Source organism: Acanthochromis polyacanthus, chromosome 2 (assembly GCF_021347895.1).
Source record: "Acanthochromis polyacanthus isolate Apoly-LR-REF ecotype Palm Island chromosome 2, KAUST_Apoly_ChrSc, whole genome shotgun sequence".
Classification (NCBI taxonomy): Eukaryota; Metazoa; Chordata; class Actinopteri; family Pomacentridae; genus Acanthochromis; species Acanthochromis polyacanthus.
The window spans coordinates 25,096,138-25,113,318 of record NC_067114.1 but is presented as its reverse complement, the minus strand read 5'-3'; the positions used below and the strand labels follow the sequence as shown (position 1 = coordinate 25,113,318).

Here is a 17,181-nt window from a genome sequence, read left to right as displayed (position 1 = left end):
ACAGAAGACACAGAAATCCTCCTCATCAAAAACATGACTCTGATCTGCGTCCTCATCTGGACTCTCCTCTGCTGCTGCTTCACAGGTAAAGTCCAGAGAATCAGACTCCTCTCCTCTATCAACATCCATACCTCTGAAATGAAGCCCACAGAACCGTGATGCTGCTTTCTGTTTGTGTCTCTGTATCAGAGTCCAGTGGACAGGCCACAGTGACTCAGTCTGGAGCAGTGAGCTCCTCTCTGGGAGGTTCTGTCACCATCAGCTGTAAGACCAGTCGGAACATTTATAGTAACGAATTGTCATGGTACCAACAGAAGGATGGAGGAGTTCCTAAAATGCTCATTTACGTCACCAGCACTCGAGCATCAGGGATTCCAGATCGTTTTACAGGCAGAGGATCAAACTCTGACTTCAGTCTGACCATCAATCAAGTCCAGACTGAAGACACTGCAGTTTATTACTGTATGGGTGTATTCAACATCAACAGTCAGTGGTCGATCACACAGTGAAAAAGCGCCGTACAAAAACCTCCGTCAGTCAACCTGAACAGAAACTGAACTAACTGATACAGTTCACTGAATACACACACACACACACACACACACACACACACACACACACACACACACACACACACACACACACACACACACACACACACACACACACACACACACACACACACACACACACACACACAAATCAATACGAGCTACTGACAATAAACTCTCCGTCTTGATGTAAGTCAGATAAGTTTTTCTATCACAGCTTCTTCATGTAACATTGTGGTTCCATGTCATTATCTCATATAAACTTTGCTTATTTATTTTTTTCAAAAAATCAGAAGATCTGACTTGGGTCACAGAAAAAGAAAAGTTTCTTTAATGACCTTTGACCTCAACTTCACATTGGATTACAGTTATTTCACCTCTATTCTTTTTCAGGAAAACATGAAAATCACAAATCAACAACAACAAAAAAAATCTCCACCACCTGCACATATAAAATCTATCCCTCCCAAAAACCTCAAAAACTTTTATCTGAAACATGTGGAGTTGCATTCTATAAGGAGAGTTTCAAATGAATAGGGATCTTTAAATAACAATAGACACAAGAGGATACGTGAAATACTGTATCTACCAACTGTATCTACAAATTCACAGAGTCAAAACAATTTCTAGCTAAGAATCAACTTCAAAATAAATTTCATGAGAGATCTGTTTCACATTTCATTGCCTGTAAGAGCAGAAAGCTGCACGATTTATTAGCTAAAATGGGTCTAAATAGTCATGATAATAAAACAGATATTAGTGTACCTACTCCCTGAGTACTCACCATTTAACTAAAGTGTGAAACCAGCAGTAAGAAGAGTTAAGACTACTACAGAGGAAGTTAATTCTACACTGCAGCTCTGGTTTCAACACACTAACTGGGGTCTATTTGCCACTGTAGATCAGCCTCTTCTTCCTGAGGAGACTGACAAAAATCAACTTGTCTGCAACGATCCTGGTGAACTTCTACCAATGCACCATCCAGAGCATCCTGACCAGCTGCATCACAGTCTGGTACTGGAACTGCTCTGTATCGGACTGGAGAGCTCTGCAGAGGGAGATGAAAATTGTCCAGTGTCTCACCATTACTTCACTCCCCTACATCAAGACTGTGCATCACCATTGGTGCCTGTGGAGGAGCATCATCAGGGACATCTCCCATCCTAAAAACAATCCGTTGGCCCTCTTTCCTTCTTGGAGGCGCTACAAAAATCTCTGTTCAAGGATCAGCAGGCTCAGGAACAGCTTCTTCCCCTCAGCTCTCACTTTACTGACCTCTGCATCATGGTGAAAACCCAAACACTCCCCACCCCCATCACATCCCTTCCTCCATTTTCCATGGATCAACAGCACTTCAACCAACAACCCAACAAGCCCTCCTTCCATGTTCACCCCAGACTTCATACTGCGTATAAAGTGCATCTAACTCCATCCTCATTCCAAATTCACTGTTTATAAATTTCATACTGTGTCTATACTACATATCTGCTCCACCTCATATCCTATACATTATTCATACTGTTTATAGTGGTCATACTCTGAATCCTGCATGTACAATCCCTTCCAAAAGTATTGGACCAGTGAGATCAATTTCTTTATTTTTGCTGTAGACTGAAAACATTTGGGTTTCACATCGAATGATGGATATGAGACAAGAGATCAACATTTCAGCTTTTATATCCCGATATTTTCATCTGGTTCTGATACACAGCTTAGAAGATAGCATTATTTGTAGCAGAACACCACATTTTTAGGTGAGCAAAAGTATTGGAACAGATTTATTTATTTATTTATTGAAGGGGATCCCTATTAGTGCAGCAGAGCTGTCCCTATTCTTCCTGGGGTCCAATAAAAACAATTCAGCAGATACCAACATCACTTTGATTTACAAAGTTGGAATGCAATATTTAAATATATATATATATATATATATATATATATATATATATATATATATATATATATATATATAATCATTGCCAAAAAAACAATAAATACATACATACATATACGCATATCTATATTTACACATATTTTTATATACAAATATATACACATACATACTTGTGCACATATACACACATACATATACACATCCATATCCTCAAATACATATATACACACACACACACGCAAGGGGACACAAGCCAGTGTCTTATTGTGCCGGTCCCAAGCCCGGATAAATACAGAGAGTTGTGTCAGGAAGGGCATCCGATGTAAAACTTTGGCCAAATCAAACATGTGAATCAAATGTATGACTTCCATACCAGATCGGTCGAGGCCCGGGTTAACAACGACTGCCATCGGTGCTGTCGACCTACAGAGTGCCGGTGGAAAATGGACGACTGTTGGTCGAAGAACGAGGGGAGGAAGGTGTGTTCGTAGGAAGAGAGAGAAGAGGAAAACCAAGAGTCTAGGACTGAGAGTAGGGACTTTGAATGTTGGAACTATGACAGGAAAAGATAGAGAGCTGGTTGACATGATGCAGAGAAGGAAGGTTGACATACTGTGTGTCCAGGAGACCAGGTGGAAAGGTAGTAAAAGCAAGAAGTTTACGAGCAGGGTTCAAGTTGTTCTATCATGGTGTAGATAGGAAGAGAAATGGAGTAGGAGTTATCTTGAAGGAGGAGTTTGTTAGGAATGTCCTGGAGGTAAAAAGAGTGTCAGATCGAGTGATGAGCCTGAAGCTAGAAATCGAAGGTGTGATGTTCAATGTTGTTAGTGGGTATGCTTCACATGTAGGATGTGAGCTGGAGGAGAAGCAGAAATTCTGGATGGACCTTGATGAATTGATGCAGAGCATCCCTAGAAGTGAGAGAGTTGTCACTGGTGCAGACTTCAATGGACATGTTGGTGCAGGAAACAGAGATGATGAGGAGGTCATGGGCAGGTTTGGTATCCAGGAGAGGAACGCAGAAGGACAGATGGTGGTTGACTTTGCAAAAAGGATGGAAATGGCTGTAGTGAATACTTTCTTCCAGAAGAGGCAGGAACATAGGGTGACCTATAAGAGTGGAAGTAGGAGCACACAGGTAGACTACATCTTGTGTAGACGGTGTAATCTGAAGGAGATCAGTGACTGCAAAGTAGTGGTAGATGAGAGTGTAGCCAGACAGCATACGATGGTGGTGTGTAGGATGACCCTGGTGGTGAAGAAGATGAAGAGGGCAAAGGCAGAGCAGAGGACCAAATAGTGGAAGCTGAAAAAGGAAGAGTGTTGTATGACTTCCAGGAAAGAGTTGAGGCAGGCTTTGGATGGTCAGGAGGTGCTTCCAGATGACTGGACAACTACAGCAAATGTGATCAGGGAGACAGGTCGGAGAGTACTTGGTGTGTCATCTGGAAGGAAAGGAGATAAGGAGACTTTGTGGTGGAATGAGGAGGTGCAGGAGTGGATCCAGAGAAAGAGGTTAGCTAAGAAGAAGTGGGACACTGAGAGGACTGAAGAGAGTAGACAGGAGTACAAGGAGATGCAGCGTAAGGTGAAAGTAGAGGTGGCAAAGGCCAAACAAGGGGCTCACGATGACTTGTATTCTAGGTTGGACAGTAAGGAGGGAGAGACTGACCTCTATAGGTTGGCAAGGCAGACAGACAGAGATGGGAAAGACGTGCAGCAGGTTAGGGTGATAAAGATAAGGATGGAAGTGTGTTGACAGGTTCCAATAGTGTGATGGGGAGATGGAAAGAGTACTTTGAAGAGTTGATGAACGAGGAAAATGAGAGAGAACGAAGAGTAGAAGAGGTGACCATTGTGGACCAGGAAGTAGCAAAGATTAGTAAGGATGAAGTGAGGAGGGCATTGAAGAGGATGAAGAGTGGAAAGGCACTTGGTCCTGATGATATACCTGTGGAGGTATGGAAGTGTCTCGGAGAGGTAGCAGTAGAGTTTCTGACTGGGTTGTTCAACAGGATCTTAGATAGTGAGAAGATGCCCGAGGAATGGAGGAGAAGTGTGCTGGTGCCCATCTTTAAGAACAAGGGTGATGTGCAGAGTTGTGGCAACTACAGCGGAATAAAGCTGATGAGCCACACGATGAAGCTATGGGAAAGAGTAGTTGAAGCTAGACTAAGGGCAGAGGTGAACATCTGTGAGCAGCAGTATGGTTTCATGCCAAGAAAGAGTACAACAGATGCAATATTTGCTTTGAGGATGTTGATAGAGAAGTACAGAGAAGGTCAGAAGGAGCTGCATTGTGTCTTTGTAGATCTGGAGAAAGCTTATGACAGGTTGCCCAGAGAGGAACTGTGGTTTTGTATGAGGAAGTCTGGAGTGGCAGAGAAGTATGTTCGAGTGGTGCAGGACATGTATGAGGACTGTAAGACAGTGGTGAGGTGTGCTGTATGTGTGACAGAGGTGTTCAAGGTGGTCTGAGGATGCTAGAAAGCGTGTTTTGGCACGTGCTATCACGCGATTTCGCGAGCTATCACGCGATTTCGGAACGAGATTTGCTTTCCTGAGATTTGGATACAGACCACAGCAAATAGCGATTGCCAAGTAATGTGGAGGTTTTCGTTCGCTTCTCATCTCTAGTATGTTGTGGGACACTCGTTGAGACTATCCGAGCCGGTCAGTGTGGGAAAAAAACATATTGGGGCAGACTTTGACGCGGGGGGGCAAGTTGCCCCATACTTTTTGCTAGCTGAGCTGCCTGCCTGGCTAAATACTGGAGCAATGTCGAAAATTCATTTCTCCATCACTCACATGTGTGAAAGGACATATGAAAACAGACCCCCAGGTTGAAAAAAACTGAAGTTCCCCTTTAATGCTATTTAATTTTACTGCAGGTAAAGCAAATTTCCCTGCTTTAACATGCCTCGTCGAATAATCATACCTATCATGGCTAAAAGTGAGATTTTCATAAACAATTACAGGTTGTTTTGATGACATAATTTTTTTAAGGAAAGACAATAACATATACAGAAATCTATCCTGCACAGAAAACCACTTGCGTTTACTCAGCATTACTTAAGTGCTGGTTCTATAATCGCAGAGTGATTTTGCATAGTTTGTAACTTTATTAACATGCCAGATGCAGCATTTGACCACACAACAGGACAATAGTCTAAATAAGATAGCACCAAAGCTTGTGTCATTCTTTTTGTGGCTTTGTTAAGATTTTATTATGTTTTTTTTTTTGTCATATGCAGTTGTCCCGAACATCTTCTTATCATTGAGAGGCCCTTACCCATTTTAGTGATTATGTTATCTATATGTTTGTTCTAGGATAAAGTGTTGTCCAAAGTGATACCTAAGAGTTTTGCCTCTTCAACCTGCTCCACTGGAGCATTATCTACTTTTAGGTCTAAAATTGGGCTCAATTTCATTTGTAATTTTGAACCGAACACAATTGTCTTTGTTTTTGTTACATTCAAAACTAATTTGTTAGAAATAATCCACTGTATGAATGCGCTTAACTCGTTGTCTAGAATTGTTCTTAGTTCATGAGCAGTCGTAGCTGATGTGTACACAATCGAATCATCTGCATACATGGATATTCTTGCTGTTTTAAGTACAGAAGGCAAATTATTTGTGTATATAGTATACAACAATGGCCCAAGACAGCTACCCTGAGGCACTCCACAGGTCACTGGCCTAAGATCAGAATATGACCCATTAAAAAACACTTTCTGCATCCGGTTTGTGAGGTAGCTTCTGAACCATTGCAGGGCAGATATTTCAAATCCATAACATTTAAGTTTGCTTAACAACAGTTCATGATCTAGGATATCAAAAGCAGCTGTAAAATCAAGCATTACAGCCCCGACCATTCTTTTATCATGGATTTCTTTCAGCCAGTCATCTGTCATTCGACCAAGGCAGTCGCTGTGGAGTGTCCCTTTCTATATGCATGTTGGAATTTTGTGTTTAAATTGTTCCTATCAAAATAAGCTTGTATTTATTCAAAGACCATTTTTTCCATATTTTGCCCAAAACAGACAGTATACTGATTGGACGGCTGTTTAAATCTGAGAATGACATTTTTTGGCAATGGGATAATTTTAGCTATTTTCCACTTTTGTGGCACTAACGCTGTTTGAAAGCTTTGATTTATTGTATGACACACCACTGGAGCAATTTCATTTGCTATGAGTTTAACAAGTTTTCCATCTAATTCATCGACCCCTGAAGAGGTTTCTTTACAAGATATAAGAGCCCCTTTTACATCTTCTATGCTTACATTTTGTAGTATAAATTCACATTTTTTTCCTTTCATAATTGTATTTAATATTAATGGAACACTATCATTCGATTTTGTCTGCATAATGTTTCTTAAATCACCTGTTTTATGTATAAAGTAGTTGTTCAAATTATTTACAATTTCAATTGGTTTAATTAGAAACTGACCATCTTTTTCCATGGGACAATTCATTGGATTTTTGTTGTTTCCCATTAATTCATTCAAGGTACGCCATATCTTCTTACTATCAGTACCACAAGTTTCCATTTTGTTTTCATAATATAACCTCTTTTTCTATCTGTTCATTTTTGTCACGAGATTTCTCAGCTTTCTATAATTTTGCCAGTCTGAATGATTTCCAGATATTGCTTCTACCTTTGCCATGTTTTGCTTCCCCATACTTTCCTTCAGCTCATCATCACGCCATGGATAGATTTCTTTTCTAATTGTGTGCTTCTTAAGTGGAGCATGGTTTTCTAGAATGGGCAAGAGAGTAGATTCAAACTGAAATAATGCTATTTCTGGATTTAGCTCTGATAAAACATTTGTCCAATTTATATTTTTAATGTCATGTATAAATTTGTCAGAACTAAAATGTTTATATGATTGTCTATAAGAAATTTTAGGAGCTTCTTTATCATACTATTTTTAGTTTTTCTCACCATCACTATGAGGTTATGGTCAGAAAAACCTACTGGCACAGACAGCGGTTCTGAACATCGCTCTGCCATGTTGATGAATATGTGATCAATACATGAAGATTTAATGGTATCATCTTTTCTTTTCATTATTCTGGTTGGTTTGGTAATCAGTTGAGTTAAACCACAAGCAGCAGCGCATTCAGCTAGTTTAGTTTTTTGTGAGCAGTTTTTCAAGCTCCAATCAATGTTTAGATCTCCCAAGAAGAATACCTCATATTTTGTGTCACACACATTATGTAACATGTCACAGACTGAGTCTAGGTACTCCGTTTTTGAATTGGGCGGCCTGTAACAACAACCGACCAAAATAGGCTTCAAATGGGGTACTTGGACTTGTAACCATATAATTTCCAGATTGGTTTTCATTAAGTCATATCTAATTTTCACTGGGATCTGACTTTGTACGTATACAGCTACACCACCCTCATTTGCATTTCTATCCATCTTGAAATGTTTCATCAAGGTGTGTTTCAGATAGTGCAAATATATTTAGACATGCTGATGACAAAACCTGGCTTAGTTCTGATATTTTGTTTCTAATACTACATATATTTAAATGAGCTATTTTTAAACCTCTCCTTGGTAATGCAGAAAACATGAAGATGTGATGACAACAATATATACATCAAATACCTTTCCACCTAATCAACTTACACTGTCACTCATTGTCCTGCTTTTCTCCAGATAGATTTAAAGTAGAATAATCTGAATAAGACACATATTTAGTTGCAATTATGGAATCAAGCCTGTGACCCACTGACATCACTAAACTTTTGCATTCTTCTTTTGTGATGCTTTTCCAGGCTTTCACAACAGCCTCTTTCAGTTGTTTGTTTTGAGGGGGTTACTCCCTTCAGTATCCTCTTTAGCAGGTAAAATGCAAGTCTATTGGGTTTAAGTTTGGAGATTAACTGGGCCAGTCTGAAACTTTCCACTTCTTGCCCCTGATGAACTCCTTTGTTGTTTTGGCAGTGCGTTTTGGGTCCTTATCTTGCTGCACGATGAAGCATCTGTAGGCTTTGGACTGTTGTTCATGAAATCTTCTGCAAACAGTAGATTGTGGTACTGTCACAGTTCAGCTGTGGTCCCCTTCCTGTCTCTCGGCTCCACCTCCCTCTGGCTACACGGCTCGTCAGAGCACTTGCTCCAGCTGCAGAGGGACCACAGCTGGAGCTGATCAGTAATCAGCGGCACATAAAGTCTGGCTCTGCAATTGCCTGCGGTTCTGCCATTTCCTGCGGTTCACCTGCATGAGAAACTACTGTTTGGAATTCACCAGTCCGGTTTGCTCTGCACGTCTACCCCTCCCGCTCTGGATTTTCACGTCTGCTTTGGCTTTCCCTCCCACTCTGGATTCCCCTGTGTGACGGCCCTCTGCCGGTGCTAGTTGGCCTTTACTAATGTTCATGTGTGTTAAGGTGGACTGGAGGAGGCGCTGGTGGCGTTCTGGGGACCTGGCAACACTTCCGGCCCAGCCTCGTTAAAAGCCGGCTTCCGCTGTGTTTCAGAGCGCGGCGGCAGGGAGAGCGGCAAGGACGTGTTGGTTCTTTCCGTCGGCTCCGGGTTGGTGGCTTTCTCCGTCGGCTCCTGGATGGAGTCGACCGCCCGGGTTGCTCTCCGTCCTTCGCCACATATATGCCATGCTACGCCGTTCTTCTTTATTTAGATTATGTTTTCATGTTGTATTCTTTTGTGCTAGTTTTTGCATCCAACGATACACACATACCTGATGCAGGTTATCTCACTGATTACATCCAACATGCATTTCAGCTTACCTTTCACTACACTTCACTTACACTGACGACATGCAGATATCGTTTGTTTTCTTTAAAAGTTTAATTATAGTTTAAATAAATAATTTAAAACTATGTCGTGTCCTACCCCCTGTTATTTGTTGCGGCCTGTGAGCCAGGGTCGTAACACCCTGTCTGCCCCGGCCTGCCCGGCCTTGCCCTGGAACTCTGCCCCTGCCTCTGCTCCCAGTCCCTGGACTTTGAGTTGTGAGTTTTTCTGTTGACTTTTGGTTAAGCCCGTATCACGGCCCATTTTAGTTCTTCCTTCTGTTTAGTTTTAAATCCCCGTTCTGTATATTTTCTGTGCCTCCCGTGTGGAGTGGTTTTGAGTTAATTATTAAATCCTTATTAATCATCCGCCTGTCTGAGTGCCTGCTTTTGGGTTCAAAACACCTCGCCCCGAACAGGTACCTTCACTCCTGTTCTCTGAAGGTTGTTGCTGATGTCACTAACAGTTGTTTCCGGGTCTTTCTTTACAGCTCTCACAATGTTTCTGTCATCATCTGCTGCTATCTTCCTTTTCTTTCCTTTCCCTGTTCTACCCATATGACATCTGTTACTTCGTACACCAGTAGTTTTTTCTTCTTCAGGACATTCCAAATGGTTGTACTCACTAAGGCCAATGTTTGTGTAATTACTCTGATTGATTTTTCATCTTCTCTCAGCTCCACAATTACTTGTTTTCACCCATAGACGGCTCTCTTTTCATGTTGGTGAAACATCTTACGTCTCTGGGGGCAAGAACTTAACCCCAAAACACATTGGGCTTGGGAGTACCCTGCACCAAGTTACAAGATCAAAAGAGCTCTGTACTCTTTTACAATGCGGGACATATCCCCCATTACAAGAACATCCTGCAGGTGGATACTGCTTTGGCAAAGAAAACTCCGGAAGCAATGGATATGTCAAGCAAATATATATTTGTCTAAGCAAATATATTGCTTAGAACTATGAAGACATAGACTGAGAGGATCCTCTGATGAAGACATTGGTAAAAAGGTTCACAAACTGCGAAGATTTATTGGGTGTCCATGTTGGTGTTGACTGGTGTTGTTGTACCACCAAATTTGATACCAGGCAGGTTTGTGCATTTCACATGTGACAATATCGATATCAATGACTCCAACTTTGACGGCGAAAACAGTTTTCATGCTACTCAAGTTGCGGCATGGCAAAGAGGCAGAGAGGCTGATATGGGCTAAGATGATGTGGAACCCTCACAGGAAACAACTCTTGATGTTTCTGATGCCATGGAAGACATCATGCCTGCTGGTGTGACTGAGGGAATCACAAAGCCCAAAACACTGGCTGAGAGAGTGGTTTCATCAGTCTACAAAGAACTGCAATCAGGCATGTCAAACTGCAGCAGAGGGCATGACATTTATTGTCAAACAGCAAGAACAAGACTGCTCTGAGAGGGGACGGACACACTTTAGCCAGGTAACAGTGCTAATGGTGTGTCTGCAGAACTCACGAGTGTTGGCTATTTGCCAATTGTTCAAGCTCCAGCTCATGACATTGACACACTACACACTGTTGTCTTGCGTTGTAAGCAAGTAGCCAGTTGGCTCAGCCAGCACTATGCGGTTTTGACTGTTGATGAAGCATTATACTGGAGGCTCATGGAACTAAAATGGGCCAAGGCAGAGTATCAAGACTTTTTGCTTGTTAGACTAGGTTGTCTCCATGCGGCCATGAAATTCCTTGAAGTCACTGGGAAGTACAGTCACCCAGCCTTCTGGAAGAGTGGATCGAAAGCAACCTGCTTGGACCAAACACTGCACAGTAAGCCATGTCTGGCAAATCATATACCAAAGGGATGAGAGCACAAAAAGCTGCTTCAGTTCCTCAGTGAAAGAGATCATAATTTGGCACAGCAGATTCAGGACAAGACATCCAACAGTGATACTCCTGGTCTGACCTCTTTGTTTGCGGAGGAAGATGTTAGTTATGAAGTTGGAGCCCTCGTAGACTGTAACCCAAAATGGAAATTCTGGTGAACCTATATGAAGATGGTGCACATCATACTGCTCTTTACCAGAGAGTAGAGAGAGGGTCTGTGGCAGCTGCACCTCCATGCCTTTGGCTTGATGCTTCCTTACTTCATGCTACAATCACACCAACTACGCAAGGTGGGGAACGATCTACTTTTACGAGATGCAGCAGCTACCAGATCCAGTCAAACAAGAGTTTGAAGATGACAACTTCGTTGGCACAAGATCCAACCAACCCGTTAAGCTTCCGTCAATTTTCGCCTGAAATTTCTACTGAAGATGTACGGAAAGTAAATTGAATGCTGTTCTTGAACTGTGTGGAGTACAGGCATGGTTGGGGTCTCCTTTGAACGCTGACAACCTGAATTTTCACCCAGTGCAGTCAGAATTACTCTAGGTGCTACTGGCACAGAGTATTTTATGTTGGAACACACTGAATTAGGATGAATTTTATTTTTGCCTAAATTTTTTCCCTAATAAAACACCTGAAAATAAGTGTGGCAGCACTGTGAGAGCTTCAAAACACAAACAGGCAACAGCCTGGGGTCTTATAGTTCAGGTCAAAATTTCAGAGCAATACTACAAGAAATGAGTGTTTCACACATGTATTTGTACTGCTATGGCCGGTGCTGTCAATTTTGGACACCCTCTGTATACCCTCTGCACACCCTGGGCAACAATGGTATATGTTCGTTTTTCAGCCCGTTTTCACATTATTTTCACTCCAAAAACTCATAAAGAACTCAAAAAGGCACTTCAGAGCAGCTCCAGTGTGGATCAGACACAGAGACTGGGAGGGACAGAGAGAGAGACTGCAGCTGCAGCCGGAGCGGAGGTGTGAAAAGTGACAGAACCCTGCTGGCAGAGGCTCTATTTATATCCTGCTATTCAGCAGGCTCATTGGCTACAAGCCCTGTCAGTCAAACGTTTCCTCCGACGTGATTTGCTCAGAATTTACTGACGAAATGAGGTAGGTCCCGATCGGTCAGTCTCAGCTACGGTTGGCCGTTTAGGCCTGGGAGGCAAGCCAGAGTCACTTGATTGATTGAAATGCGGTGTAAACCAAAAGGATAGAGTTCAGTTGCCATTTTGAGTACAAGACCGCGTGGATTTGTGTATGCTGTATAAAAATATGGACAGAAATACAGTGAATATGAAACACGCAGCGCCACCATGCGCTGTGTGTGCACGCACAGAGCCGAGCTATTTGTGGATTATTTACTTATTTCAAGACATGTTTTGGACAAAATATTATACGTGGTAGTTTTGTCTGGATGCCGAAGCTTGGATTCTGGACGGTTTTTGTGGATTATTTTCATCTTTGACCAGTAAAAGAGCATCCAAAGGTGAGTTGTGCCCTTTAAATGTTTTGCTGTTTGTTGGAGAAATGTGTTTATATTACCCGCTGTGGTAATCACATCTGAAAGTGGTTTATACCGGCAGATTCATGAGAATCTAAGGTTTCCATGGATGTATAGTGTTTGTATAATCGCGTTTGCAGCTTCTGACATTTAGTGAAATGCTTATGCAGATCTCAAAATGTTCCGTGGGCGGAACACTGAAGTGCAATGTAGATCCTGATCAGTCAGGAGTGGCTGAACAATGTCAGGAAAAAGAATCGGGGCATTGTTGGGATCACCAAGAAAAAGTCAGCACTGAGCCACTGGGCACTCTCCTACAACCTGAGATCACACATTACCAGTGAGACCAATCTCATATACGGGATTGGCAGAGATGATTCATTCATGCATAACGAGTACAACAAGGCAAGACAGAAGCTTGACCTGAAAGATGAAGACAGCATTTCAGGACTCTGGGGGGCTTTAATGTCTTCTGTGACAATGCACCTCAACATCTGCAAAACATTACAACAAAATACATTGTCTTAGAAGACATCAAGGATGATCTGCTGAAAGCAAGTGAAAAAGGACAAGCACTGCTGAAGTGCTTTGTAGATTAAAGACTGTTGCCGGAAGGCAAAGTGGTGTTTCGGGACACTTTTCCCAGGAACATATTCCTCATTGTATGAAGTGGAACACAAAGAAGCTCAAACAAGTGCCAAGAAAGTCATCAAGGCTGATAGACAATCCTACAGCGTCTCATAACAGCCTATAAAGCTGGGAGAAATGTGGACTTGACAGAAATACTGAAAAATGAACCAATGCCGGCTCCTCTAGCTCTTGCAGAAATGAATGGCGAGCTTCGATCAGGATCAAAGTTCCATCTGCTAGAAGCTGTGATTGGCGACACACCTGCTGACCTTGGTGAAGAGGCAACGTTCATCATTGTGGCCAGGCTCATGTGATCGCCACTGGAAAAGCACCCAAAGCCAAAACATTTGGTGACCTTCTTGACACGCTTATTGCATGCTTGTGTGTGTGTTCAATGAACTGTATCAGTCACTTCACTTTCTGTTCAGTCTGACCGAGGGAGGTTTTGGGGTTTTTGCCCAATGCTTTTTCACTGTGGGAACGAATACTGACTGTTGATGTAGAATGCACCCGTACAGTAATAAACTGCAGCATCTTCTGTCTGGACTCCACTGATGGTCAGACTGAAGTCGGCGTTTGATCCTCTGCCTGTAAAACGATCTGGAATCCCTGATGCTCGAGTGCTGGTGACGTAAATGAATATTTTAGGAACTCCTCCATCCTTCTGTTGGTATCATGAAAGTAAGTTGTTTCCACGAACATTGTGACTGGTCTTACGCCTTATGGTGACAGAATCTCCCAGAGCAGAGATCACTGCTGAAGACTGAGTCACTGTGGTCTGTCCTCTGGACTCTGAGGATTCAGAGACACAAACAGAAAGCAGCATCATGGTTCTGTGGGCTTCATTTCAGAGGGATGGATGTTGATAGAGGAGAGGAGTCTGATTCTCTGGACTTTACCTGTGAAGCAGCAGCAGAGGAGAGTCCAGATGAGGACGCAGATCAGAGTCATGTTTTTGATGAGGAGGATTTCTGTGTCTTCTGTTGTCATGGAGGACAGCTGTCAGTCATCCAGAGTTGAAGTGTCAGGACTATAAAGTCTCCCAGAGCACTGCAGCATGGTGCTGCTGATGCAAAGTGGCTCTCTATGGAAATATCTGACTGACTCCAGCAGGGACTTGGATCACTGTGATGATGCTGATTATCAGTGGATCAATGACTGAATCAGAATTGAGGGAAATTTTTTCAAGACATTTTTACGTTTTTAAAAAAAAAAACATATATTTATTGCATATTTTGCAGTTTTACCAACAATGAACGACACAGAACATGAAGGCACATATAAGCAATAACAATAGCAGTAATGATGAAAAAAAAGAATAAAGTAGATAAAAGAAATCATTAGATTTTACGTAAGTATTAGATATTAGATTCGTCTTTACTCCTGAGGATTTATCTTTTCAAATTTTTAGTTTTTACTTTACTTTATACTTTTCAAGTATTTTCTAAGAGTTGTTTAATTGATAAGTCACTTTATCAACTTTCTGCACTTACATTTTTACAGTTCTATCAGAACATCAAGGAAAAAAATATCTGAAGAATTTAACTATAAATTAAACATTTCTATATTCCAAAAAAATGTAATCTGGTCACTTGTTGCATTGTGTTATTTCCAGTTTTGATATCAGCTGACAAAATGATACAAACAGAAAATCATGTAGTTGAGTTTGTTTGTTTCAGAGTCAGAGAGCCGTGTCTCTCTACAGTCAGAGGTTTTTGTACGACGCCTCAATCAGGTTGTATCACTGTGGTGGACTTTTGGTGGAGGAACCAGACTGGATGTTGGAAGTAAGTTAAATTAAAGTTGTTTTAATTTAGGAGATATTCATCTTTTCTTGTCTGTACTCTCCTATGCATCATGGCAGGAAAAATAAACTTCATGTTAATATTATATTTGCTAACAGATAGCTTTACAGCAGGAGGCGAAGTCTATTTTTAAAATGTGAATTTGAAAAAACTATTACAATGCATCTAAAACATTAGCATGGTCAAGAGACAAATCATTATTTCTATTTTATTGGCTGAATGTTGAGGGGTTGTGGGTTTAGTTCAGTCTGACAGTCAGAGAGCCGTGTCTCTCTACAGTCAGAGGTTTTTGTACGACGCCTCAATCAGGTTGTATCACTGTGGAGAACTTTTGGTGGAGGAACCAGACTGGATGTTGGAAGTAAGTCAAATGAAAGTTGTTTTAATTTAGGTGATATTCTTCTTTTCTTGTCTATACTCTTCTGTTCATTGTGGCAGGAAAAATAAACTAATTTTCGTGTTAATATTAAATTTGCCAACAAATAGTCTTGTAGCAGGAGATGAAGCTCATTTTAACAATGGAAGTTTAAAAATTAATTACAATGAGTCTAAAATGTGAAGATGGTCCAGAGGAGAAACCATTATTTGTGGTTTAATAGTTGAATGCTGAGTGATTGTAGGTTTAGTTCAGTCTGACAGTCAGAGAGCCGTGTCTCTCTACAGTCAGAGGTTTTTGTACGACGCCTCAATCAGGTTGTATCACTGTGGTGGCCTTTTGGTGGAGGAACCAGACTGGATGTTGGAAGTAAGTCTATAATGTGTTTAATACTAAATATGTTTTCCTACAAAACTTTTCTATAAATTTTTTTTGATGTTTTGAAGCAGAGAAAAGTGTGTTTTTAAAATGTACATCATATTTAGTGTTAATGTTTTTATTTGTCCTCATGAAGGTTAACTCAGATCATCTTTTCTAAACTTTGTGTCCACATTTGATTTCATATTGAAATGTAATGATTTAAAATCTAGAAACCATTAAACTTTATTCCCGCTGTGACTCAAATAATGAGCTATTCAAATGTTTAAATATAACTTGACCATTACAAATTCAGCTTGAAATCAAGTTAAATGATGATGAACATACAGAACATTTTACATTTGTCAGGTGTTTTTCTTTACTTCTCTCTATTTAAAAGGTAGTGTTTAGTTCAGACTTTTGGTGACGGTAATTATAACTGTTATTGTAAAAATTTCCACATCTGCTGGTTTTATTTTCAGAAAAGTTTGACATATTTCTGATCAAACTGTGAGATGTTTCTCTCTGAGCTGATTTACATGAGAGCTTTCTTAAAGGGAACTGAAACAATGTGTGAGTGAGTGACTGCTGGAGCAGAAAAAGCATCTGACAGAAACTCCTTCAAGGACTAAACCAACCGTCTCACAGTCAAGGTGTCCACGTGTGTGATGTTTGATTGACAGCTGTGTGCTCCCTGTCCTCTAAGCTGATTGGTGTCTCCTAGGTGATGTCCGTCCCACCCTGACGGTGCTGCCCCCCTTCAGTGAGGAGCTGCAGCAGGGGAAGGCCACGCTCATGTGCCTGGCCAACAAGGGCTTCCCCTCAGACTGGAGTCTGTCCTGGAAGGTGGACGGCAGCAGCAGCAGCAGCAGCAGCATGAGCTGGGAGGAGAGCAGGAGCCCCGGGGTGCTGGAGAAGGACGGCCACTACAGCTGGAGCAGCACCCTGATGCTCCCTGCAGACCAGTGGAGGAAGGTGGTCTCTGTGAGCTGTGAGGCCACCCAGGGCTCCCAGACTCCACTCTCAGAGACACTGAGGAGAGACCAGTGTTCCCAGTCCTGACTCACTCACTGGGACTCTCATACTGGTCTGAATCTGTTACTGCTCTCAGCTCTCTTTAACAAACTCTCTCTCTAATCTTACCTTTTCTGTATTATTTCCTTGATGTCAACCTTGTGATTTCAAAATTTCACAACAATAAAAGTTTATCAGATTAACTTTTGATGTTTTTCTCCTTCTCTACTTTTTGGTAAGAATATGAGTTAGATCAAATAACACATCCCAAAAGCAAAACAGCTATCTTTTATCACAAATCATTAATGACAATGATTTCCAGCTGTTCAGACACATAACTCCATTCAAATAGTAAATCATCCACCTGTCTGCTCTCCCAAGCATTGAATCTGGAAGTATATCTCTGATGAAATGGTTTTT

At 41.5% G+C, this 17,181-nt stretch overlaps 1 pseudogene and 1 gene segment (V, D, J or C); one reads left to right on the top strand and one right to left on the bottom strand.

Annotated features, from left to right (window-relative positions):
* LOC127531732 (immunoglobulin lambda-1 light chain-like) overlaps nt 1-14,219 on the bottom strand; it is a 43,219-nt pseudogene extending 29,000 nt beyond the window's left edge.
* The window catches only part of LOC110972317 (immunoglobulin kappa light chain-like), a 238,184-nt gene extending 221,219 nt beyond the window's left edge, over nt 1-16,965 (top strand). The window contains 1 exon segment of the C gene segment in view: nt 16,594-16,965. Within this exon segment, the coding sequence occupies nt 16,594-16,809 (216 nt within the window).
* The last annotated feature ends 216 nt before the right edge of the window (nt 16,966-17,181 follow it).